At 33.7% G+C, this 25518-nt stretch overlaps 2 protein-coding genes across 3 annotated transcripts; both read left to right on the forward strand.

Annotated features, from left to right (window-relative positions):
• Positions 1-16711: 16711 nt before the first annotated feature.
• On the forward strand, positions 16712-18904 carry LOC141710727 (glycosyl hydrolase 5 family protein-like). 2 transcript variants are annotated; one of them, XM_074513263.1, is made up of 4 exons: positions 16712-17472; positions 17578-17619; positions 17760-18357; positions 18451-18904. In XM_074513263.1, the coding sequence occupies exons 1-4, from the start codon at positions 16918-16920 to the stop codon at positions 18894-18896; spliced, it is 1641 nt and encodes a 546-aa protein (XP_074369364.1). In that variant the 5' UTR covers positions 16712-16917; the 3' UTR covers positions 18897-18904. The 2 variants fall into 2 exon arrangements, with proteins under 2 accessions (XP_074369364.1, XP_074369363.1); XM_074513262.1 differs by having other exon boundaries at positions 16712-17619.
• A 2604-nt stretch (positions 18905-21508) lies between these two features.
• On the forward strand, positions 21509-25305 carry LOC141712323 (gibberellin 20 oxidase 3-like). Its single transcript, XM_074515213.1, has 3 exons — positions 21509-22088; positions 23961-24282; positions 24916-25305. The coding sequence occupies exons 1-3, from the start codon at positions 21586-21588 to the stop codon at positions 25198-25200; spliced, it is 1110 nt and encodes a 369-aa protein (XP_074371314.1). The 5' UTR covers positions 21509-21585; the 3' UTR covers positions 25201-25305.
• Positions 25306-25518: the final 213 nt, after the last annotated feature.

Here is a 25518-nt window from a genome sequence, read left to right on the forward strand (position 1 = left end):
CAGGGCTGCAATTTTTCAAATTGGTGAAGATAATGCAGAGCTTAAAGATGCTAAAAGGAGGATGATTGATGAACTTAGATATGCTGAGAGATGTTTGTTGAAGAACTATCTCAGAACAACTCCTGACATCAGAGAGATCAGAAGATGAAGCCAAGTCAAGATCTACAACTGCTTAAATACTGGTATTTGTACAGTCTGAAGCTGTTATCAGAAGTTAAATGTTGGTAAAGCTTTAAGGACTGTAAGTTGTAGTTATCTAGTCTAATTCTCATACATTTGTACTTAATGTTTTTGACATCATCAAATGTCTGTTAACTTGTATATTTTGCTAATTTACAAGTTGGGGGAGATTGTTAGATATATTTGATAATGTCATGGCTAATATGATTTATGTTTAGTTTTCAGATCTTACTTAACAGGATAAATCAGTACTTATACTGGAAGACAGGACTTAAGGATATCAGTACTTATATTATCAGGAGATAATCATCAGAAGGTAGATATCAGAACTTAAGTGCTGAAAGATGTTCAGATAAGGACAGTAGCTGATTAAAGGAAAGAAGATCGAGATAAACATAAGAAGAGATATGCATGAAGAAGGAATTCTATAAGAATAGAATACTTGGAAGAAAAGATATCTGATTGATATATTTTAGGAAGCAGAATTATATTCCATATCAATTAGCAATTATCTTGTAACTGTGTAGTATATAAACACAGACATAGGGTTTACACTATAAGTGTTATCATATTCGAGAAGATTATTCATTGTAACCCTAGCAGCTCTCGTGATATTTGTTCATCACTGAGAGGTAACAGTTCCATACTGTAACATAGTTCATTGTTTCAATAAAGTTTGCTTTCTGTTACTTGAGATATTAAAGTTCGATTTGATTGTACTTTACACTCTATTCACCCCCTCTACAGTGTGTGTGACCTAACACATTGACTGCTCCAAACAAATCCATGTGAAGCAGTTGCAAAGGCTCTTCAATTGTTGAATCAAGTTTCTTCCTGAATAATGCTTTAACCTGCTTCCCTTTTTGGCAGGCATCACACAGTCCATCCTTAGAACACTCCACTAGAGGAATGCCTCTGACTAGTTCTTTCTTTACTAGCTCATTCATGGTCTTGAAGGTTAAGTGGGATAGCTTCTTGTGCCATAGCCAACTTTTATCCTGACTTGCTTTACTGAGAAGACAAGTTACAGATTCTGCATTAGATGAGTTGAAATCAGCTAGGTACACATTTCCTTTTCTCACACCAGTGAGAACCACTTTGTTGCTTCTTTTATTAGTCACAACATAGGCTTCTGAGTTGAAGGTTACTGAATTGCCTTTATCACAAAGCTGGCTGATACTCAACAGATTGTGTTTGAGACCATCCACTAAGGCAACCTCCTCAATGATGACATTGTCCTTTGAAATCAAGCCATATCCCATAGTATAACCCTTGCTGTCATCTTCAAAAGTAATACTTGGGCCAGCTGTCTCCTTAAACTCTGTGAGCAGGGTAGAATCACCAGTCATGTGTCTTGAACAACCACTATCCAAGTACCAAAGATTCTTTCTGTTTCCCTGCACACATCAAAATCAAATCAAGTTGATTTTGGTACCCAAGTTTCCTTGGGTCCTGCCTTATTAGCTTTCTTTTTCTGTTTCTTAGGCTTTATCTCATTTGGCTTAGGGATTTCAGATTCATTCTTAGTCATTTGAGTTGGGCCTTTGAAACCATTCATTGCAACAGAACTATCATGCATATTATGATTAACAGGAAATGGCATGCTGTGTGTAAACATATTATTCCAGTAAGGCAATGCTAAATGGCATTTGTGGCATGCTATATGCAGCATAATAAGGATTAGGTGCAAATGGCATATTAGCAAACTGTGCATTCATGTTCTGTGTAGACATAACATTAACAGGCACGGGAGGCATGGCATTCATGTTAGTAAATTGAGGTTGCACAGACATGGAAGTAGGCATGGCAGATTTGCAATTAACAGACAGATGATTTACACTACCACACTTGACACAGATTTTTCTAGGAGCATATTTATCAAGTGTGTAGTTATTGTGTTTGTTAATCCCTACTTTACCATTCCTATTGTTTTTCCTTTTAGTTTCTGTTCTTACCTCAATCTTTTCAAGTCTGTCACTTAACTGTTTGACAGTCATGTGACCAACGTTAGCCTTTTTCCCTTTCTTAACTTGACTCGACTCTCCTGAAACAAAGTTCTTGGAAACAGACCCATACTTCTCATTCAGCTTAACTAGTTTGGCTTTACTGATGGGCTTGCTCACAGCCGACGGATGATGATTTTCATCATTCGACGGATAACACTTTTTGTTATCCGACGGATGATCCTCATCATCCGTCGAGTCCTCATCTGTTAGCAGTCCATCTACCAAATTAGGTTCTAGATTCTCTTTGTTCTTTTTCCAGGCTTCATCACTGAAGGACTCGATTTCATGAACTTTGGTGATTTGAGCATGGACATCCTTGATGTTTTCCATGCCTTAATCACCTCTTGTTCACGCTCGAGCTGCTTCTTCAAAATTTCTTCCTTTTTCAAGGATTCAGTTAATTCCTCCTTGGCAATCTTACACTCAATTTTTAATTTCTCAAAATCAATAAACTGAGACTCAAGCACATTATTCCTCTCACTCAAAAACAAATTGTTTTCTTTGATTTTAGCATTTTCTTTAGTAAGAGACTTAAGTGTAACACGCAAATGATATAACTCTGTAGACATGTCATTAATGGCATCATTACACTCAGCTTTAGATAAATGTGCAAGGTTTGTAGTAGTTACCTGATTGCTTGAAGAACTTGGTTATGTCTCATCAGACTTTGCCATTAGGGCTAGATTGACATAGCTGACATCTTCATCTTCATCCAGATCATCTGCTGCCCAGTCATTTTTTGTGTAATAAAAGCCCTTTCCTTTTGCTTGAGTAGATCAAAGTACTTTTTCTTATAATCCACAGACTCAAACTTTTTCTTACTGGAATCTGACTTCCTACACTCAATGGCAAAATGCCCTGCCAAGCCATATTTGAAACATTTGAATTTTGATTTATCCACCATGTTTCTATTTGGCTTGGCTGCTCCAAAGTTCTTCTTGAACTTGAGCTTGGAAAATCTCCTTTGAAGAAAAGCTAGGTGCTCATCAATGTCCTCCATGTCATCTTGGCTCAATGAATCTTCACTTTTTACTGCAAGCCCTTTGCCCTTGTTCTCTCAGACCCTTGAAGTTGATTCAACAGCTTCTATCAACTCAGCAACTAGTGCAATGGATCATCCTTTCTTCTTTCCTCTCTCCATCCTTTCATCCTGCTCTATTTCAAGCTCATAGGTTTTCAGGATGCCATACAGTCTCTCCAAAGTAAACTCCTTATAGTCTTATGAGTTTCTTAATGAGACTGTCATTGGTTTCCATTCCTTTGGAAGAGATCTAAGGAATTTTAGATTGGAATCTTTAGTTTGATAGACCCTTCCATGCAACTTTAGAGCATTTAGTAGTTTCTGAAACCTACTAAAGATGTCAGTGAGAGACTCACTTTCTTCATTATGGAAATGCTCATATTGCTGAATCAGGAGCTGCATCTTATTTTCTCTAACTTGCTCAGTGCCATCACAGATGATCTGTATTGTATCCCAAACTTCCTTGGCAGTTTTGCAGTTGATAATGTTGTCAAACATATCTCCATCAACTCCATTAAACAGGATATTCATGGCCTTTTTATCCTTCCTGACTTGTTCAATGTCAGGATCAGACTATTCATGCCTTGGCTTCGGGACTGATGGCTCGTTTCCTGTTGTAGCTCTCATTGGAACATGAGGGCCTCTTTTTATGCAGTCCACATAGGCCTCATCTTGAGAAAGCATAAGAAGATGCATATTTACCTTCCAATGATGGTAATTATCTTTATCCAGAAAAGGAATTTTGACTCCAACATCCTTCTTGTTCATCTTGCTGTATTGTTTTTATCTTTAAACTCTTTGTAAGTTAAGAGCTTGCTCTGATACCAATTGTTAGTCCCTTAACAATATGACAAGAATTACAGAAGGGGGGTTGAATGGAATTCTTAGAAACTTTTATTTGAAATAAAATGTTCTAACTCAAATATAAATATAAGTGTATTGATTAGCACAATGCGGAATAAAACTTAAGTGAATCAAAACACAAGTAATTAAAAATAAGAGTCTTTAAAAACTTTCTGGTGGATTTGAATGATTCCACCAGAGATATATATATTATATATTGAGAGAACCCTGTGTGCAAAAATGCTCATAGCTGCTTACAAATATTGAACTGCTAAGAATACAGAGAAATACTAAGAATTCTGCTTACAAATGTTTCTCTTGTTGTTTCTCAGATCCATCTTTCTATTTGCTACTTCTTGGTTTATATATCACCAAGATTACAGAGTAATAAGACAAGATAATAAAACAAAAACTATCTAATCTATTACAATGCTACTTCATTACTCTATTCCAGCATCTTTGAATATCTTCATAATAGCATGGAAATGGCAATGCTTCTTTGTTCTCGAAAACCCGGTTGAATAGGCTACCACATTCCATTTGCATCCACTCGACGCATATGACTATGTTGTCACTGTCAACTGATATTTGAATTCTTTATCCGTCGGGTTCATGATCATCCTTCGAGATATTGATCATCTTCGAGATATTGATCATCCGTCGGGTTGTCTATTTGATCATCCGTCGACTTCATTGTAGGTTATCCGTCGGGTAGCAAACTGGCACTTGACTTCATTTCACTTATGCAGAATTACAAGACATCATCTATGTACAATTAATCAACCTATTCTGCATATCTAATTAAAGTCAACATGACTTGAATACTACTTACAGAATTTATACAATGGTGAATGCAGAAGTGTGCTACAGACTCATTATTACATAAGCTACTCACTTGATGGATAAATAAGTCATCATCCGTCGAGACTATATTGAGTTATCCGTAGGGACTATAATTCTTATCCATCGAGTGCTACATTATTTCACTAAGTAAAATCTACTAAGGTGTTTTATTCATGAAATCATCAAGTACACAACATATGCACAACAAATACGAAGATGGGCTTCTCTTTGGAAAGACAACAGATCATTTTTAATGTTCTCTGGAAGTTGAATGCAGAGGACAAATGGAATGTTGTTGATAGGATATGAAGTCGGAATTCCATTTCGAAAAATGAACACAGTTTATGTGCCATAGCTGTAACACCAATGAAAATGAGCCATTGTTTGAGAGAAATGACCAGATGTGGTTTTACTGATGAATGTTCAGTCATTTAAATAGGCAATGGAATACTAAGGGATACGAGGACTGGTTAAACATTACAAGTAAAAATAATGACCCCTCGACTCCCTAGACTGATGGTAAATAATAACAGTCAGTAAAAGATCTAAAGTCGGAGTTAATGGGCACGGGATATGATAATTATTACTGTGCGCATGCAGTTTTTCAGGACATATACGTTAACCACTAACCCACAATGATGATGACTGTTTTATCTCACATTAACCAATATTCTGTACAAAATTATCGTTCAAGTCATGACCAAAACTTGATTATTATCAGGATTTAAAAGTCATCAGAATATGGCTCCTTAACTCGAAAAGTGAATGTGTATTCTTTTAATTCTTCACACAAATACTGATATGTATTCATCAGAACTTAATCATCAGAACTTGTCCTCAGAATTTATGCAATCTGACACATTAACAGTTCATCTAAAACAACGTTGATCACCACAGTAATTTTCATCATTCATATGGGGTGTTAATGTGTGCATTAAGCTAAATATCAGAGAAAGATTAAAGTCTGATTTACTTCAGTACATCTTAGAAATAAGGCATAACTAAGAACTTTGCTCAAAATCTGTCATTATTTTGAAGTCTACTTTAGAATGAGTTCATGCATGAGTCCACCTCAACTGTTTTGTGCTCATTCTATGCATCATTTAAAATTCTATTTTATAGTGGCTTCTTAGTGTAAGTGAGTCACGACTGCTTATTAGAATTTATGTTGTCATCGGAGTATTTCTTCAGTAATCATAGAGTGTGAAAAGTCACCAAGAAAATTTTGTTTTGCTTTTCTAATGCATATTACTTAATACCAGCAATGCACTTGGGTCTTACCTTCCACATTTTTACTCTAGATCTCAAAGGAGTACCTGATTTTTATTTATTTTCTTTTCTTTTTCTTTTGATAAGTGAGGCTTATCAGCACTTAGTATATCCACCAGATTTACTAACATCAGAACTTAACAGATAAGAAGCACTATTCTAGTTTTTTGACTTAGTAATAAGATACACAAAATAAACTTCAACTAAGCTCAATATCAGAATTTGCTTGTGTTAAAAGATTTCCACATAAACAATTACTTCAAACATGGGGTCCTTAGTATATTAAAGACTACTAGGTCAGCATCTAGCACAGTTATCCTCATTGGATTGAATAGTCACAGAAATATTCATATCACTATCAGAGTTTAGAAATTCACATCAGACAACAATCAACACTTAAGTAATTTTCAATTTAAGCACAGAATACACAAAGATAGTAATATTTGTAAATACTGATCATAAAGTCTGATGTATCAGAACATAAACTAAGCAGATTTAGAGAAAGAACCTGAAACCATTCCAAGTTCATTTACTAATCTTGTAAAAGTAGCTTCACACAGTGGTTTTGTGAAGATATCTGCTAGTTGTTGATCTGTGGGAACAAAATGCAATTCCACTGTACCTTCATCCACATGTTCCCTTATAAAGTGGTACCTAATGCTGATGTGCTTTGTCATTGAGTGCTGAACTGGATTACCTGTCATAGCAATAGCACTTTGATTATCACAATAAATAGGGATTTTAGAAAATTCTAACCCATAATCCAGTAACAGATTCTTCATCCAAATAATCTATGCACAACAGCTTCCTACAGTAATGTATTATGCTTCTGCAGTTGATGTGGAAATTGACTTCTGTTTCTTGCTAAACCAAGAAACCAATCTGCCTCCAAGAAATTGGCAGCTTCCACTTGTGCTTTTCCTGTTAATTTTGCATCCTGCAAAATCTGCATCTGAATAACCTATTAGCTTAAAGTCTGATTCTCTAGGATACCACAATCCCAGATCAGCTGTACCCTTAAGGTACTTGAAAATTCTTTTCACAACTGTTAAGTGAGGTTCTCTTGGATCTGCTTGAAATCTTGCACAAAGACATGTAGCATACATGATATCAGGTCTACTTGCAGTTAGATAGAGTAGAGAGCCAATCATACCTCTGTAATCAGTAATATCTACTGATTTACCAGTATCCTTATCCAACTTAGTTGCAGTGGCCATAGGAGTGGATGCACTTGAACAATCCTGCATTCCAAATTTCTTTAACAAATTTCTGGTGTATTTTGATTGACAAATAAAAGTTCCTTCTTCATTCTGCTTTACTTGAAGGCCCAGAAAATAGTTAAGTTATCCCATCATACTCATTTGATATCTTGCCTGCATCAGTTTGGCAAACTTCTTACAAAATCTGTCATTTGTAGAACCAAAAATGATATCATCAACATATATTTGTACCAAAAGTAAGTCCTTTCCATGGTTGAGATAGAACAGTGTTTTGTCAATAGTTCCTCAGTGAAATCCACTTTCCAGAAGAAACTGAGCTAAAGTCTCATACCATGCTCTTGGAGCTTGCTTAAGGCCATAAAGTGTTTTATCAAGCCTGTAGACATGATTGGGAAATTTGGGATCTATAAAGCCTGGAGGTTGTTCAACATATAATTCATCTACCAATTCTCCATTAAGAAAAGCCCTTTTCACATCCATTTGAAAGACTTTAAACTTCTTGTGAGCGGCATAATCCAAAAATATCCTTATGGCTTCCAATCTAGCAACTGGTGCAAATGTTTCATCATAGTCAATTCTCTCCTGTTGAGAGTAACCTTTTGTAACCAACCTTGCTTTGTTCCTTGTAATTATGTCGTCACTGTCAGTTTTGTTTCTGAACACCCATTTTGTACCAACAACTGATATGTTCCTTGGTCTTGGCACTAGGGTCCAGACTTTATTTCTTTCAAATTCATTTAACTCTTCCTGCATTGCTTGCACCCAATCAGCATCTTGAAGAGCTTCTTCCACTTTCTTTGGTTCATTCTGAGAAAGAAAAGAATGATAAAGACATTCATTTGATGTAGCTGTTCTAGTTCTGACACCTGCATCAGGATTTCCAATAATTAGGTCAGGTGTATATGCTTTAGTCCACTTTCTTGCAGATGGAAGGTTTTCTCTAGAACTGGATGCTCCCTCATGATCCATGCTGTCTCCATCAACATTTTCTGATACTCCCCCTGAAATTATACTCTCTGAGTTGGATCCTTCATTATTTGAGTTTCCAGAAATATCAGAACATGAGTTTCCAGAATTATCAGAACTTGGCCCATCAGAACTTGAAGAGCCTGTTGTAGGTTCTGATGCTTCTTGAGATGTGGTTGGATCTTCAGTATGCTCCCCCTGCACAGGTGCATTTTCCTTAGCTGTACTCACCACAGTTTCAATAACATCAGAGTTTAATCCATCAGAGTTTGTAGTATCGGGATTTATAGAATCAGAATTTAAAACTTCATTTTTGAATCTTAGCTGATCATGATCATTGAAATCTTCAAGTCCAGTAATCTTCTTATCATCAAAAGAGATATTGATAGATTCCATGATAACCCTTGTTCTTAAATTGTAGACTCTGAAGGCTTTTGTAGAAAGTGGATATCCAACAAAAATTCCTTCATCAGCTTTTAGATCAAATTTAGATAGTTGTTCGGGATGAGTCTTAGGAATAAAACACTTACATCCAAATACATGAAAATACTTCAGATTTGGCTTCTTTTTCTTCACCATGTCATATGGTGTTTTTCCATGCTTGTTAATGAGTGTTGCAGTCTGAGTAAAATAAGCAGTCTGCACAGCTTCAGCCCAAAAGTAGGTTGGCAACTTTGCTTCATCAAACATAGTTCGTGTAGCTTCAATAAGAGTTCTATTCTTTCTTTCAACAACTCCATTTTGTTGTGGAGTTCCAGGAGCAGAAAATTCCTGCTTTATTCTATGGTCTTTGCAGAACTCTTCCATGATCAAATTCTTGAACTCAGTGCCATTATCACTTCTTATGATCTTCTTAAAATCTTTGACCATTTTATCCAGTTGCTTGACATGATCAATCAAGATAGATGCAGTTTCACTTTTTGTGTGCAAGAAATACACTCATGGGTATCTGGTGAACTCATCCACTATGACCATAGCATATTTCTTCTTTGCAATAGACATGACATTAACTGGACCAAATAGATCAACATGTAGTAGGTGATAAGGCTCAAGAATTGATGATTCAGTCTTGCTCTTGAATGAAGATTTTCTTTGTTTTGCCTTCTGACATGAATCACAAAGGCCATCAGGAGCAAATACTGATTTTAGCAATCATCTCACAAGATCTTTCTTGACTAGTTCATTTATATTGTTGAAATTCAAATGAGAGAGTTTCTTGTGCCAATTCCCAGCTTTCTTCAATTGATGCTCTACTCAACATACAGATTGCAGAACCATCAGTACTTGTTGAAAGCTTGGCTTCATAAATGTTACCATGCCTGTATCCTTTCAGAACAACTTTGCCTGTAGATTTGCTTACAACTTCACAGTGTTCTTCAAAGAAATCCACATGATAACCTCTGTCACAGATTTGACTCACACTCAGTAGATTGTGTTTAAGTCCTGAGACCAGAGCTACTTTTTCAATGATGACATTCCCAAGATTAATATTGTCATATCCCAGAGTTTTTCCAATGTTGCCATCTCCATAAGAAACACATGGGCCAGCTTTCTCCATAAAGTCTGATAGCAGGGCTCTATTTTCAGTCATATGTCCTAAACATCCACTATTCAGAACTAGGATGTTCTTCCTGTTGCCCTGCAATCACAAAGACCACTAATGATTAGTTTTAAGGACCCAGACTTGTTTGGATCCTTTGGCCTTTTTAAGTTTGTTAACATTTGCAGCGGATTTAGTATCAGAGTTTATGTTAACAATTTTCTTATCAGAATTTGCAATATCAGACTTTGCATCAGAACTTACACTAGAAGGAATAATGCTAACTTTCTTTACAGAAGGTTTTATTTGATAATAATCATAGTACAAACTATGATATTCCTTACAAGTATAAATAGAATGCCATAAATTACCACAATGAAAACAAGGATTTTGTGGCTTATATCTAACAGACTGACTCTTAACTCCTGATTTTGAAGGTAAGGAGTTTATATTCGTATTCTTCCTGCAAAAAGAAGCCAGATGGTTAGAATTTCCACAGTTATGACATGTTTTTTGGGATCATTAGGAACAGGCTTATAATTGTTACTTTTGTTCACACCTTCCTTTCCATTCCTATTTTTCCTAGGTGGTTTTACCTTGTTTACATTCTTAACATCTTTCAGCTTATGTTTAATCTGCTTATTAGTCATTAAGCCTATGTTAACTTCGGTTGGCTTATCCTGTTTAGGTTTGTCAGAAGTTACTTTCTCCTTAACTTCTAATTTATCAATATCAGACTTTGCAGTTACAAAATTAACAGGATTTACCTTTGGTTTTTGTTTAACAACTATAGGCTCGGTTTCTACAATTCCCTTACTGTTCTTACCATCTCCATAACCTAAGCCCTCTTTCCAGTTTCCACTACTAAGAATATCCTGAGTTGCTTTACCAGAGTTAGTCCAAGTCCTGATAATCTCTCTTTCCTTTTCTAACTCAGTTTTTAGAGATTCATTCATTTTTAACACTTCATCCCTCACATTAAATGCATCATCTCTATCTTTCTGAGTTTGATGGAACATGACTAACTCCTTTTCTAAATTATCATTCCTCTTTTTATAAGCAAGATTTTCAGAAGTTAATCTTTCATATGTTAAAGTTTGATCTTTATAACTAATAAATATGGTTTTAAGATATCTTCTCGACTCAGTAATATCATCAGTATGAAAGGCATAAGTAGTTTGAGGTACCTTTAAGTCAGCAGTATCAGAACTGCTATTAGCATTTGCCATCAAGGCATAGTTTTCCTCATCCTCGGAATCTGAAGCATCTGACCAGCTTTTTTTCTTTGTGACAAGAGCCTTTCCTTTGTCACTTTTTCCTTTTCTGCAATCTGGAGATATGTGGCCTTTCTCACCACAGTTGTAGCACTTAACATTTAAATAATCTCATATGTCAGACTTTCATCCTTTGCCTTCAGATTTTCTGAAACCTTTCTTTTCAGAACATGCACCTTTCCTGGAAAACTTCTTTCCTCTTCTGAATTTCCTGTATCCAATTTTTGTGATTCCTTTCACCATAAGAGCACACAGCTTCATCATCTCCTCATCATGGTCCATCTCAGGTATACTTTCAGTTTCTAAGTCATCATCACTATCAGAACTTGATGACTCAGTATCAGACTTTGTGATGAGAGCTTTTTCCTTGCCTTTTCTTGATGCAACTAATTTGGGACTTTCATCCTCAGCCACAAAGGCAACTGTTCTTGACTTTCTTCCATTCCTCTTGCTTCTTTGTTCCATCTCAAGTTCATGAGTCTTGAGCATCCCATAAATTTCATCAAGAGTTGTTTCATCAAGATTATAGTTGTCTCTTATTATTGTGGCCTTCAAATCCCATCTTTCAGGAAGAGCTAACAGGAACTTAAGATTTGAAGCTTCAATTTCATACTCTTTGTCAACTAGTGACAAATCATTCAAGAGTTTGACAAATCTGTCATATAAATCAGTCAATAACTCATCAGGCTTTGAGTTAAAGTGCTCATACTCTTGAGTGAGTATTGTCTTCCTGTTCTTCTTGATTGAATCAGTTCCCTGACACCTTGTTTCCAAAGAATCCCATATCTCTTTTGCAGTCTTGCAGTTAATTACCCTGTTTGACATGACATTATCAATGGCACTATGCAGCAAGTGTCTTACCTTTGCATCCTTTGCAATCGATGAGATATCTTCAGCAGTGTAATCACGTTTCTCCTTTGGTACAGACTTTGCTGGTTGTCCTGCAACTTCCACAGAGAGTTTGGTTGGCATATGTGGTCCTTCATAAATCTTGTCGAGATATTCTGGATTTGTAGCTTCCAGAAACATAGCCATCTTTACTTTCCATATGGAATACTCAGAAGGTTTCAACATGGGAACTCTTCTAGTCTCATATCGACTATGAGTTATGGTTTTTGGAGGTTCTTCAGTTTTAGTGGGCTTGGTTGGAGTTTCTTCTTCAGACATGATTGATTTTAGATCTTAAACTGTTTGTGTGTTAACAGAAGGCTATGATACCACTTGTTAGGTCACACACACTGTAGAAGGGGGTTGAATACAGTATTTAGCACAATCAAATTGAATATAAGAACTTAAGTAACAGAAAATAGATTTTATTCAACACAATAAACTCTGTTACAATATGAAATTGTCCTCTCTCAGTGATGAACAAATTATCACGAGAGCTGCTAAAGTTACAAAGAATAATAACTTCGATAATCGTAACACTTTTTAGTGTAAACTCTATGCCTGTGTTTATATACTACACAGTTACAAGATAATCTTCTAATTGATATGGAATATAATTCTGCTTCCTAAAATATATCAACTAGTTATCTTTTCTTCCAAGTATTTTATTCTTCATAGAATTCCTTCTTCATGCACAATTCTTTATATCTTAGTCTCGATCTTCTTTCCTTTCAATCAGTCGTCTGTCTTATCTGAAAGTCATCTTAAGTCCTAATATTATTTCCTGATAAATATCTTCTGAACCTTAAGTTCTGATAACTTATGTTCTGATATCTTAAGTTATATCTTCAGTATAAGTGCTGATTTTCAGTTAAGTGTTGATTTGTCCAGTAAGGTAAGATCTGAAAACTAAACACAAATCATATTAGACATGACATTATCAAATATATCTAACATATAATATCTAAAAATGGATTAATTTCCCAATTAAGTTCTATAAATTTCATAGTATGTCTCTTTTGAATTCAAATCTTATGTTCCAGACATGCAATAGAAATGTAGGGGGTACTTTTATCACTTCGGCCTTCTTTTCAGGAGCCCATAAAAACTCTATTAAGATTTTTTTCTTGCTGAGCAATTCATCTCTTCAGTATATGAAGCAGCAGGATCTACACAATTTTTAAAGGAGTAAGATCATAAGGCATCATGTGTCTAAGGTGATATTTTTTTCCCTACAAAGAATGTGAGAGTTATATAAGCATAAAGTAAATGACTAATAAAGTATCACAACAGTTAACATTTTGCCAACTTGAGTACACTCTATCATTGAACAGATTTGCACGGCCTCCCAATTCTAAGGTTTTCCATATCTTGTATTTTCTGCTAAGTATTCTAGCTTTTCAAATTAATACAACCATCTGTTGACAATACTAATTAAGTCCATACTTGAATAAATAAATAGTAAGAATCAAATTACGAAAATTTCCCTTCTTCATCCATGAATCGTGCAAACACAAAGTGTGCTTTCATTCAAGTATTTCCTTAAATTTGTTATATTTTTCTATATAAAATCATTGATCGAGTTTCTTTTTGCATTAATAAAATTATTTCTTAGTGAAATATTACATTAAAGATTTTTTTATATAAGGGGTATATTTGAACTTAGTACACACTATATAACACATCCCGATGAAAAGAACCTTGACACTCCTGGCACTGGATCCAAAACTTATCAAAAAGTTTCTCTAATGACTGAAAAGTTAGAATAACTAGAAGAAAATTCTAGATATCGAAAACTTTGGAAATGAGAGGCCATGCAAATCTGTACAATGATAGATAGTACTCAAGTTAGCAAAATGTTAGCTAATGTGATACTTTATTAGTCATTTTTTATGCTTATTTACCTCTCACATTCTTTGCAGGGAAAGAAATATCACCTTTGACACATGATGCTTTATCATCTTACTCCTTTAAAAATTATGTAGATCATGCTGCTTTATAAACTGAAGAGATAAATTGCTCAGCGGGAAAAAAATCTTAATAGAGTTGTTATGGGCTTCTAACAGGAAGGCCGAAGTGATAAGAGTACTCACCCTACATTCATATTGCATGTCTGGAACATAATATTTGAATTCAAAAGAGACATACTTTTATTATGAATTTCATAGAACTTAATTGGGAAAATAATCCATTTTTAGATATTTTATTGCAATTGATCGTAAATGGTAAGTTAGTCTGCATGAAAAAGAAAATAAATTCTTGTTTAATTGATTCTCTTGTTTCTTCATTGGAATGTTTGTGATACCAAGATACACTAATCGCACATCTTTGATGAATGTCAATATAATGTATTCTGATCATGCTAATGAGAGAGAAAAATATGTAAAAATACTTTCCAGACGACAACATCCAAAAGCCATGTCCTTCAGATTTGTTAAACGAATAGGCAAACCTTGTAACATAAAAAAAATAAAAAAAGTCCCTCTAATACCATAATTCAATTATGAGGAGGATGATATATGCTCAATCTAAAGTAACATGTTCAAATGGTCCTTTCGGTTTATTTGATTTTTTAAGCTTGCTTGTCATGTTTGTTGTCATATTTGAAGTTCTTTAGTAGCATTCAAATGCTCTATCATTCCAAATTAAATCTGACACCAATCATTCAAATTAACAATTAACTCTAAACCTTCAGAGTTAACTCTGACACCAATCATTAAAATTAACAATAAATAATAATTTACGATCTCTTGCAAAAAATATCTAAAATTGAATCAATTTCCCAATTAAGTTCTATAAACTTCATAGTAAAAATATATTTCTTTTGAAATCAAATCTTATAATCCAAAAATGCAATAGGAATGTAGGGGGAGTACTCTTATCTACACTATTTTTAAAGGAGTAAGAGATAAAGCATTATGTATCTAAGGTGATATAACTTTCCCTACAAAGAATGTGAGAGGTATATAAGCATAAAAGAAATGACTAATAAAGTATCACAACAGTTAACATTTTGCCAACTTGAGTACCCTCTACCATCATGTAGATTTGCATGGCCTCCCATTTCTAAAGTTTTCGACATCTAGTATTTTTTGCTAATTATTCTAACTTTTCAATCGTTAGAGAAACGTTTTGGTAGGTTTTGGATCCAATGCCAGGAGTGCCAAGGTTCTTTTCATCGGGATGTGTTATATAGTGTGTACTATGTTCAAATATACCCTTTATTTAAAAAGTCTTTATTATAATATTTCGCTAAGAAATAATTTTATTAATGTAGAAATGAACTCAAACAATCATCTTATAGCAAAACAGAACAAATTTAGAGAAAATACCTGAATGAAAGAACACTTTGTGTTTGCACGATTCATGGATGAAGGGAAATTTTCGTATCATGATTCTTATCATTATATGTTCAATTCTGGACTGAATTATTATTGTCAACATATCGTTGTATTAATTTAAAAAGTTAAAATAATTAGCAGAAGACACTAGATATCGAAAACCTTGAAAATAGTAGGCCATGCAAATCTGTACACTGACAGAAGGTACTCAAGTGGGCAAAATGTTAACTGTTCTGATACTTTATTAGTCATTTCTTTTATGCTTATATACCTCTCAATTATTCGCGTAAAAAAAATATCACCTTAGACACATGATGCATTATCATCTTACTCCTTTAAAAATTATGTAGATCATGTTGCTTCATATACTGAAAAGATGATTCGCTCAGCAGAAAAAAAATCTTAATGGAGTTGTTATGGGCTCTTGACAGGAAGGCCGAAGTGATACGAGTACTCCCCCTACATTCCTATTGCATGTATAGATTATAAAATTTGAATTAAAAAAATATACTTTTACTATGAAGTTTATAGAACTTAATTGGGCAATTGATTCATTTTTAGATATTTTTTGCAAGAGATTGTAAATTGTTAGTCTGCATGAAAATTAAAAATAAATTCTTGTTTAATTGATTAGCTTATTTCTTTATCGGAATGTTTGTGATACCAAGATACTTCATAAACAGATTAATCCTAGAAACCTATTCACACATTCTTGATGAATGTTAGTGCATTGTATCCCGATCATGCTAACGAAAGTGATAAATCTGTAAAACTACTTTTCGGACGATAACATCTAAAAGCCGTGTCTTTCAAATTTATTAAGCGAACGTGGAAAACCTTGTAACACAAAAAAAGTCCTTCTCATAATTCAAGTAAAGGAGTATTATATATGCTAAAGTTAAAGTTACCTGTTTAAATGGTCCTTTCAGTTCATTTGATTTTAAGCTTGCTTATCATGTCTGGAAGTTCCTTGGTAGCAGTCAAATGCTCTATCATTTCATGTGACGGAGGAAGTGTATTTTGCCTTTAGGCCTCCATATCGCTGATGAAAAGACTATTTTTAAAAAATATTAAAAAGAAAAGTAATAAGATTAGATTAGACATAAACAAATGGCTGAGAGTTCTTTGTCAGGAACATAAACAAATGTAATAAGCTAAATAATTTAGAAAAGTATCCCTTACTCGATATGAATTAAAAATAACCTAGATTCTTGACCTTCTTCTCTGAAATTTCCAATTATAGATCATTGGACAACCTTTTCTTGATATTAAATTATTTGTTTTTATCAACAATTTCCATTATCATCCTAAAAAACTATTTCCATTATCACATTCTTGGTTGGCACCTCATTGCAGAATAAACAAGTTTGAAAAATAGCACCTGGATTATCAAACCATTTTCAACACTGATCTCAATTATTATATGCACACTCTCAATTGTTATAATCATTCTGATTGCAATTGAATACTCAAACAATTTTTTAGAATATTTTTTGGATACCACCTACAAATTCTTGCAAATTTGAATGTACGAAAGGCTGCAATTGAATCATGAACAGAAGGATAAAGATTCCATCCAAAAAGACCAAAATCAATTTTGTTTTAAAGATCATATGAAGTGGTTTCAAAATGATCTTGCCAGAGGACTCGTGGCTACGGCTTTAGCGACATGTTTCATTCTAATTCTCACATATTTAATAAGTGATACACACATTGCATTTCTCTCTACAAGCTCCCGATGGATTGTCAATGCAAATTCAGGCCGCCGTGTGAAATTAGCCTGCATAAATTGGCCAGGTCACATGAATCCTCTAGTACCAGAAGGTCTCCACAAGAAGCCATTGAAAAACATTACGAAAGACATTGCTTCATTGGGATTCAATTGCGTCCGTCTTACGTGGGCTACAGAAATGTTCACAAATAAAGCTTATACAAATTTGACCGTCGCACAATCGCTTGATAGATGGAATTTAGTTGCAGCATCATTTGGCATGGCTTTAAACAATCCCCAGTTGATGAACAAAACACTTATTGAGACACAAAAAGTCGTTGTTGATGCACTTGGCCGCGAAAATTTAATGGTAATTCTTGATAATCATGTTAGTTTTCCAATATGGTGTTGTGATTGGAATGATGGAAATGGTTTCTTCAAAGATATTCATTTTAATCCTGTGGAATGGGTTCAGGGATTATCCACGGTAGCTAGACAATATAAAGGAAACCCCACGGTATGATCTTGCATGCATTTTCGTCTAAATTAATTTAATATTATCTATTGATAATTAGTTTCTTTATATAATGAGCAATGTTGTGATTGACACAAGTATTATTGTTTTTAGTTAGTATTTAATCGTAAGATGTTTCTTAGGTTGTTGCCATGAGCATTAGAAATGAGTTACGTGGTCCACGTCAGAACGAATTCGATTGGTACCAATTCATGGAAGAAGGTGCAACAGCAGTTCATTTGGAGAATGTAGATGTGTTAGTGATTGTTTCAGGCTTATCATTTGAAACAGATCTTAGTTTCATAAGGCAGAGAAGGTTAAACTTTGGAGTCAATGCAAACAACAAGTTAGTATATGAGGCACACTGGTACGCATTTGGTGATCCTCCAGAAAAATGGATTTTCCAAACAAATGAGTTTTGTGCAGAAATCACTGAATGGTTCATGAGCCAAACAGGATACGTGCTATACGAACGAAGCCCGACCCCAATTTTTCTAAGCGAGTTTGGAAAAGATCTAAGTGGTGCTAGTGAAGCTGAGAACAGATACTTCACATGTTTGATGGCTTTTTTGGCTGATAAAGATCTTGATTGGGCAATTTGGGCTATACAAGGAAGTTATTATCTTAGAGAAGGTCAAATTGAATGGGAAGAACCCTATGGCATGTATAATTTTGGTTGGGATAATTTAAGAAATACTTCTATACTGGAGATTTTACAGCTTAACCAGCAAATGATTCTAGGTAAATCATGTTAACACAAGGTTGAATTTTTATGTAATTTGCTAGAATTGCTTAGATGTGATTGATACTGATTTACTTCTTTCTGTGATTTAGATCCAACGTCAGAGTATAGGACATACTACACAATGTACCATCCACAGACTGGTCGATGTATTTACGTGAACAAAAATAATGTTACTACATCAGCTTGCAATAAACTACAACGGTGGGGTTTTGAATACCATGAAGATGGTAGTCAGATTAAATTTGTTGGCACGTCAGGCTGTTTAACGGTGGATGGAGAGAAGCTTCCGGTAAAGGTTACAGCAGACTGTTCGAGTCAAAAAAGTACATGGAAATTCGTATCGAAATCAAAAATGCATTTAGCTGCAAAAGATGAGAAAGGAATGGATTTGTGCTTGGAATGGAATACTGTAAATTCAACAATTGTGACTAACAGATGTTTATGCCTCGGAGATTATTTAGAAGATTTACCTTCATGTCCTGTAAATCCTCAATCACAATGGTTTAAGCTTATTTTGACAAATAAAAATAACTAATTATATAATTAAAAATTCTCACGTAGTTGTTACTTTTCATTTTTCAACTTTGGGATATGGATAGTCATATCTTAGTTCCGGCGATTATGAACTGCCTAGTTTTAACCACTACAAGAATTCAATTTACTTTGACAACTGAAAAACCGATTAATCAAATTAGTAGTAAATTTTTTATCTAACATCTTCGTCAATTTTATAATAAAAAAATGAGGATGAATAATAGTATATTAGAGAACAAGACGCCCATACTAAGTTATCCCGACAGTCTAAACTCTAGTCTAAACTCTAGTATATTGTGAATTATACTAATATTTCAAGAGGCTACGATAAGGACTTTTTCAGAACTTTAAATTAATATTCTTTAAATTAATATTCATACACACTACAGTAAAATTTTCCGTCATTTGTTCTTAGAACGAGCAGTACTCTACGATCCAAACATCACGCAAATAAAGATGAATAGTTTACGAAATCTTCTTTGTTCAAGAAAGCATTGGAAATTGAAAACTGATTTATAAGTGCATCTAGCAACCACTTTGTCATACATTGAATTGTTCACTAAGTTATTATTGTTGCTACTGGGAAGCGGGTCGAATTCACGTCCGTGCATATTTAAAAATTACTTCTACCTGTGTTGAAGACCCCAATATTGGATTTCATATATAAATGTAACTGGATTTGGCATTTATCTCTATTCGGATCTTTCAATTTATCCTCGTTATCAGGTCCTTTGTCATTTTGCTTATTTGGCAAGTTTATATAAAATAAATTCACTGTTGATTCTTTCTGTCAAAGTATAAAAAAAATGTCTCTTTCTTATAAATTTCGAAAATCGGAAATATTAGGTTGAGGTGTTAATTTACTAGTTATTATATAATTTTTAAAAAATTAAATAATTTATAGACAATTTATCAAAAATCAAACAAATATATTTGATCAATTTTTAAGTAATTTATCGATAATTTCTGAAAAATAAACCAACTTCTATAACCATGAATATAGTTCATAAAACATATGTGTTCTTCTCTATTTTATAATTGGAATGTGCACAGAGTTTTAAACTTTTAACAAAAGTTAAATAAAATGGGTTAAGTCATGAGACCCATGCTTAGAAAGTTTAATTTAACAAGAGTTCAAAAAAACTGTAATTTTTACTGTGGCTCATACTTAGCAAGGGTTAAGACCTTACCGCCAATAATAAAAAAAAAACAGTTTTATTAGATATTCTTGTATGATATAAAATAATTTTAAATATTTTATTTCAAAATTGTGATCATACTTTAACAAGGATCCTTTCTCAATTTAATTACTGTGCTGATCATTAAAAACTACTGTACTATTTGGCCTCTTGTCAAGTATTCTAAGAGTAAACAGAAAAAACTAGATTATTCACAATTTTAAAAACAAAATTCAAAAAATAGAATTACTGTTACAAAATTCTGAAAACCAGTCCACAAACACACCCTTAAGGCCTTAACCATAAGACATGCGACAGCATAACAAATGACAAAATAAATTATTAGGGACCTCGTGGATTAATTTAGTGATAGTCGGTCTCTTTCATTTTTTTAAGTAATTGATTTATCTAAAATTTTAATAAATATAAAGATATATATTACCCAATACTAGATATATTTTAATATTTAAATTAAATAAATGAATAATGAAAGAATTTGCATCCGTCAACCACATAACAAATGACAAAATAAATAATTAGGGACCTCGTGGATTAGTTTAGTCCTAGTCGATCTCTTCATATTTTTATTTCTATAAAATTTTAATGAATATAAGGAATTATATATTACCAATATAAATATTATAACATCAATATAAATATTTAAATAAAAAAATATATAAAAAAGAACTTGTATCCGTACCCGCCAACTTAACCCTGACCTCTGAAATTATATAAAATGAACAATTCATCTACAATCCGAGCAAGTCCCTCACTTTGTATTATTTCACATACCACACTCTCTTCTCAAATGTACCAATTGGTCACTAGTCACATCACCCAAAAGTCTCTTATCAATGTGTCATGATGATAATCTATGCCGTATCATAGTGCTATCTTTCAGAATTACTGCTCTGGGTTCTTGCAATAAGTAATACTCCCTCTGTCCCTCCCATTTGTTTACACTTTCCTTTTTTGGATATCCCATCCAATTGTTTACATTTCAAAACTTTTCAAAAATAGTAAGGTTTTTATAATTTTTAAAATAACTACATAAACTACTTCTCTCCACTATACCCACTTTATACATATAATATTAATCGGTCCCACTACTTTACTCACTTTTTTAACTTTCCTCCACTATTTTATCATTTTTCTTAAACTCCGCGCCCCACCCAAATGTAAACATTTGGGAGGGACAGAGGGAGTAATAATAATGTTAGAGGTATTAAATTGAATATCAAAATTTGATTTGTGACGCCAATAACTTGGTAATTTGAGATATTTTTATTGGTGAAATTTATATAAATTCAAGGTACATAATTATTAACTAATTTATAGTCATCCAGTTATAATAAGAGAGATTTGGAATTAATTTTGTAATTTGAGAACTCTAGATTTGTTCAAATATAAGTGAAAATTCCTGGTAATAATTGTTACTGTAAAACCGAACCCGGGCTTCTATAAATAAGTTGATTTAGTTCATCAAATTTACACACACTTATGTTTCAATAAATGGATTCATCTTCTTCAACTCTCCTTTGCAACCCTTCTTCCTTCCAAACCAAACAAAATATACTACCAGCACAGTTCATGTGGCCTAAAGATGACTTAGTTAACGAGGTATATGAAGAGCTCAACGAACCTTTAATAGACCTTGCCGGATTTTTCAGCGGCAACAGTGGAGAAACTATTAAAGCCTCGAAGCTCCTCCACACCGCTTGCATAAACCACGGGTTTTTCCAAGTCAAAAACCATGGTGTGGAAGAATGGCTGATTTCCGCCGCGCACCGGGAGGTAGATGCTCTGTTTAAGTTGAGAAATGACAAGAAAATGAGCCTGAAGAGGAAGGCTGGAAGTATTTGGGGCTACTCTGGTGCACATTCTGACCGGTATTCGTCCAAATTGCCCTGGAAGGAAACGTTCTCGTTCAGATATGATTATGGAAGTTCGGCGACGAACGAAATGGTTCATGAATATTTTACCTCTGTCATTGGAACAGAGTTTGAAGAAGCAGGGTGAGTCCGAGACAAACTATACCTTACCATTTTTATTGTTCTTTTTATCTTGTTTTATTAGTTACCTACATTAGTTACATTAGTTATTTTGCTGAACCAGGCCCTAATCTCCTTTTTTTTTGTGGGAGGTGCCCGAACCTCTAACTAATCTATATCTCTTCTTTAAAACCTAATACCAAAAATTTATATATGATGTAAGGGTTCTTCAAAAATAAGAATTTTATTGAGAGGAAACACTCAAATACCATATTATCAAATTTTCAAATTTTGGTTATCACTAAATAATTGATTTGATTTATGTCATTGGGTTAGATTTTCAACCATTACAACAATGTAATTGTACAAGATTTATTATTTTATTTTAGTACTTTGATATCATCGAGGTTTGAATCCATATAACTACATGGTTGTATACTTTTTATTTTTATTTTTTATTTATTTTCCTTCTCATTTCAAATTCAATTCTTCACAACCATATAATCTTATTATATTTATTTTAAACTCCACACTCACAAGATTATCGACTACTAGCCTAGTACTAAGAGCATCTCTAATAGTCTACTACCTTATTCTTCATAATAATATTAAAATTATGGCTCTTAACAAGTTAGTACATATTTCAATGTGCCTAACTCCAACAATACTCTTTATATTAGCTCTTTATTCATAAATTTATTAATAAATCAATTCCACTGTTACCAAAGGTTGTGCAATAATTGATGGACATTAAAATTTTTAATAATAAAATATAAATTAAGAAATACTAATTGCTCTTAAAAAAAGAGAGAGAAAAGACTTTTAGAATTTTAAAGAGGCTCCGAGAGTCTCTTAGAACTTGATTTGAGTTATAGTTAGAGTTAAGAGCATACTTAAAAAAAATACTAATAGAAATGCTCTAAATTAATAGTACTGATTTGGAGGAGGAGTATTTATGAATAAATGCTACAATAATTGTGAGCAGACAAGTTTTGGCGTGGTGGGTGCAATGCATGGATGGGTAACTCTTTTTAAGGTACTGTGAAAACATTTTGGAACATGACAGCTAAACCCGAAAGACGACATGTTAGCTGGTGTATACATACCACTAAGTAATAAATGGATGATAAGTGAGTTGAGCTTTTGAAAAGTCCCGCGAGGAAACCTGGTCCTCAAAAACACATGCACCCACAGAGAAGCCAGGTGAATAGGGTGTGAACAAGGGCCAGAGAATTTTTAAAGGGCCCAACTACATGCTTACACAAAGTACGCTCATATGGCCTCAACTGTCTATGACCTACCTATATCATATTATATATCCCCCTCCATTTTTCTACACTTTTTTTTTATATTCCTCTCAATTTTTCTGCATTTCAAAACTGTTTAGGAATAGTAAAATTTTATAATTTAAAAATTAACTACATTTTTTTATTTTCCCTCTATTATATACTCACCTTATAAATTAAACTTTTATTGATTCTAATACTTTACTCTCTTTTTTTTTTTACTTTTTCTCAATTAATTAACATATTTCTTAATTTTTGTGTCTAAGCTCAAATATAATGTAAACCATTGAGAAGTACACAGTAAGTATTATATATTATACTATACACACACGTGAAAGCCTATATAAATCCGGACATAATCTTGAAATATAATTCAAGTAAAAATGTACTCTCAACTTTATGTCTTTATCTTTGCATATATGTAGGAGCCAAGATGTGACCCTACTTGGTCAGCAGACTTGATGATTTTTGTCATATAATTTGGTAATGAATTTGGGGTGTAGCTTTGGATAAATATAGTTAATCTCAATATTTGACACATGCATGCATGTACTCCACGCCAAGACAAATCATTTAAAATTTCATCAATCTTCACTTGAATTTATTATAGGATTGTGTATCAGTGGTACTGTGCAGCAATGGAGAAACTATCCCTAGCAATATTTGAACTATTGGCGATCAGTTTGGGAGTAGAACAACAACACTTCAAGAAATTCTTTGAAGATGGGACTTCTATAATGAGATGCAACTATTATCCACGGTGCAATGATCCGGGGCTAACTCTGGGGACAGGTCCGCACACTGATCCCACTGCCTTAACCATTCTTCATCAAGATCAAGTCGGAGGCCTCCAAGTTTTTGCTGGTAACAAGTGGCAATCTGTCCATCCCCGCCATGACGCCTTTGTCGTTAATATCGGAGATACATTCAAGGTATACATGTTATTCATTTTCATTATTCTTAAAACAAACATACTTAGAAGTCGAAGTTGAGTAACCAGTTCATTTAAAAAATTAAGATATGAGAGAAAGACCCCAAATGAATTATATATTGTAGGACTATTCAATAATATCCCTCTTATTTTGATATCAAAATTAAGTAGTATATTTGTTAAAATAAATAGATGATAGAAACAGAATAGTATGTCAAATTGTTGAGAAGTTTCAGATAACAAAGGCTGCAGAGACAAAATAGTGAACGGATGGACCAGATATACGTAGCACGTACACCAATTAAATATGTATAAATAATTACATCAATCAGGCAAGTGTTGAAGAAGAACGACAAATGGTAGGTCAAGAAATAAAGGCTGATATGCAATATATAGACACCCGAATACTATTATTTAGCCAAAATTGAAAATGACTAGACACGAGATCATATCTAGTTACCAGCTATTGATCCATTTAGATTAACTGTGAACTTTATGATGTACAATAGATATGCGACAATTGTTGCCAACATCATATGGGCGCACAAGGGATATCATGGTGTACTGATGAGACTAGTTATTGGTTAATGATGAATTAGTTTGACCTGGAATTATAATAATATTATGTATACAGGCACTTACAAACGGGATATACAAGAGTTGCATGCACAGAGCAGTGGTAAACAAGGAGCTGGAAAGGAAGTCACTGGTATACTTTGTGTGCCCAAGAGATGACAAAATAGTGAGAGCAGTGGAGGATCTTGTTGACAAAGAATACGGGACCAGGATGTATCCTGATTTCACGTGGTCCGATCTCTTCACCTTTACCCAAACTCACTACCGTGCTGATAATTCCACACTTGTCTCTTTCTTCTCTTGGCTTCTTCCTGCTCCCACTACTAGTACTAGTCAAGTTTAATCAACTAAACTATATGCTTATCCTTGTTTCTCATGTCCTCTTTTGTAATTTTATTATGTTGCTTTTGTTAGCAGTTTACATGTCTATTTAACTTTGTTTGCTGCCTGCTACTCGCCCTTAATTAGCCCTACAATCCAAACTTTGATTTTGAAAGAACTTTTCTAAGAGAATGGACTTTTAGAAATAAAAATATACACTAATCAAGTGATTACTAGAAAATTAAACAATAAAAAACTCAAGTAAAACACTAATTGCAGGAGTAACATTTATTTGAAAAACAAGACCAGGTTCAAAGCGATAATTGTTTTTTTTGGCTAA

Source organism: Apium graveolens, chromosome 3, assembly GCF_009905375.1.
Source record: "Apium graveolens cultivar Ventura chromosome 3, ASM990537v1, whole genome shotgun sequence".
Lineage (NCBI taxonomy): Eukaryota > Viridiplantae > Streptophyta > Magnoliopsida > Apiales > Apiaceae > Apium > Apium graveolens.

What these genes read in the sequence shown, in the direction of transcription:
- LOC141710727 (XM_074513262.1), top strand. Translation starts at nt 16,918, where the DNA reads ATGTACGAAAGGCTGCAATTGAATCATGAACAGAAGGATAAAGATTCC. An exon ending in AATATAAAGGAAACCCCACG is followed by an intron (nt 17,620 to 17,759) that starts GTATGATCTTGC and finishes GATGTTTCTTAG; the next exon opens with GTTGTTGCCATGAGCATTAG. An exon ending in TAACCAGCAAATGATTCTAG is followed by an intron (nt 18,358 to 18,450) that starts GTAAATCATGTT and finishes TCTGTGATTTAG; the next exon opens with ATCCAACGTCAGAGTATAGG.
- LOC141712323 (XM_074515213.1), top strand. Translation starts at nt 21,586, where the DNA reads ATGGATTCATCTTCTTCAACTCTCCTTTGCAACCCTTCTTCCTTCCAA. An exon ending in ACAGAGTTTGAAGAAGCAGG is followed by an intron (nt 22,089 to 23,960) that starts GTGAGTCCGAGA and finishes AATTTATTATAG; the next exon opens with GATTGTGTATCAGTGGTACT. An exon ending in ATATCGGAGATACATTCAAG is followed by an intron (nt 24,283 to 24,915) that starts GTATACATGTTA and finishes TTATGTATACAG; the next exon opens with GCACTTACAAACGGGATATA.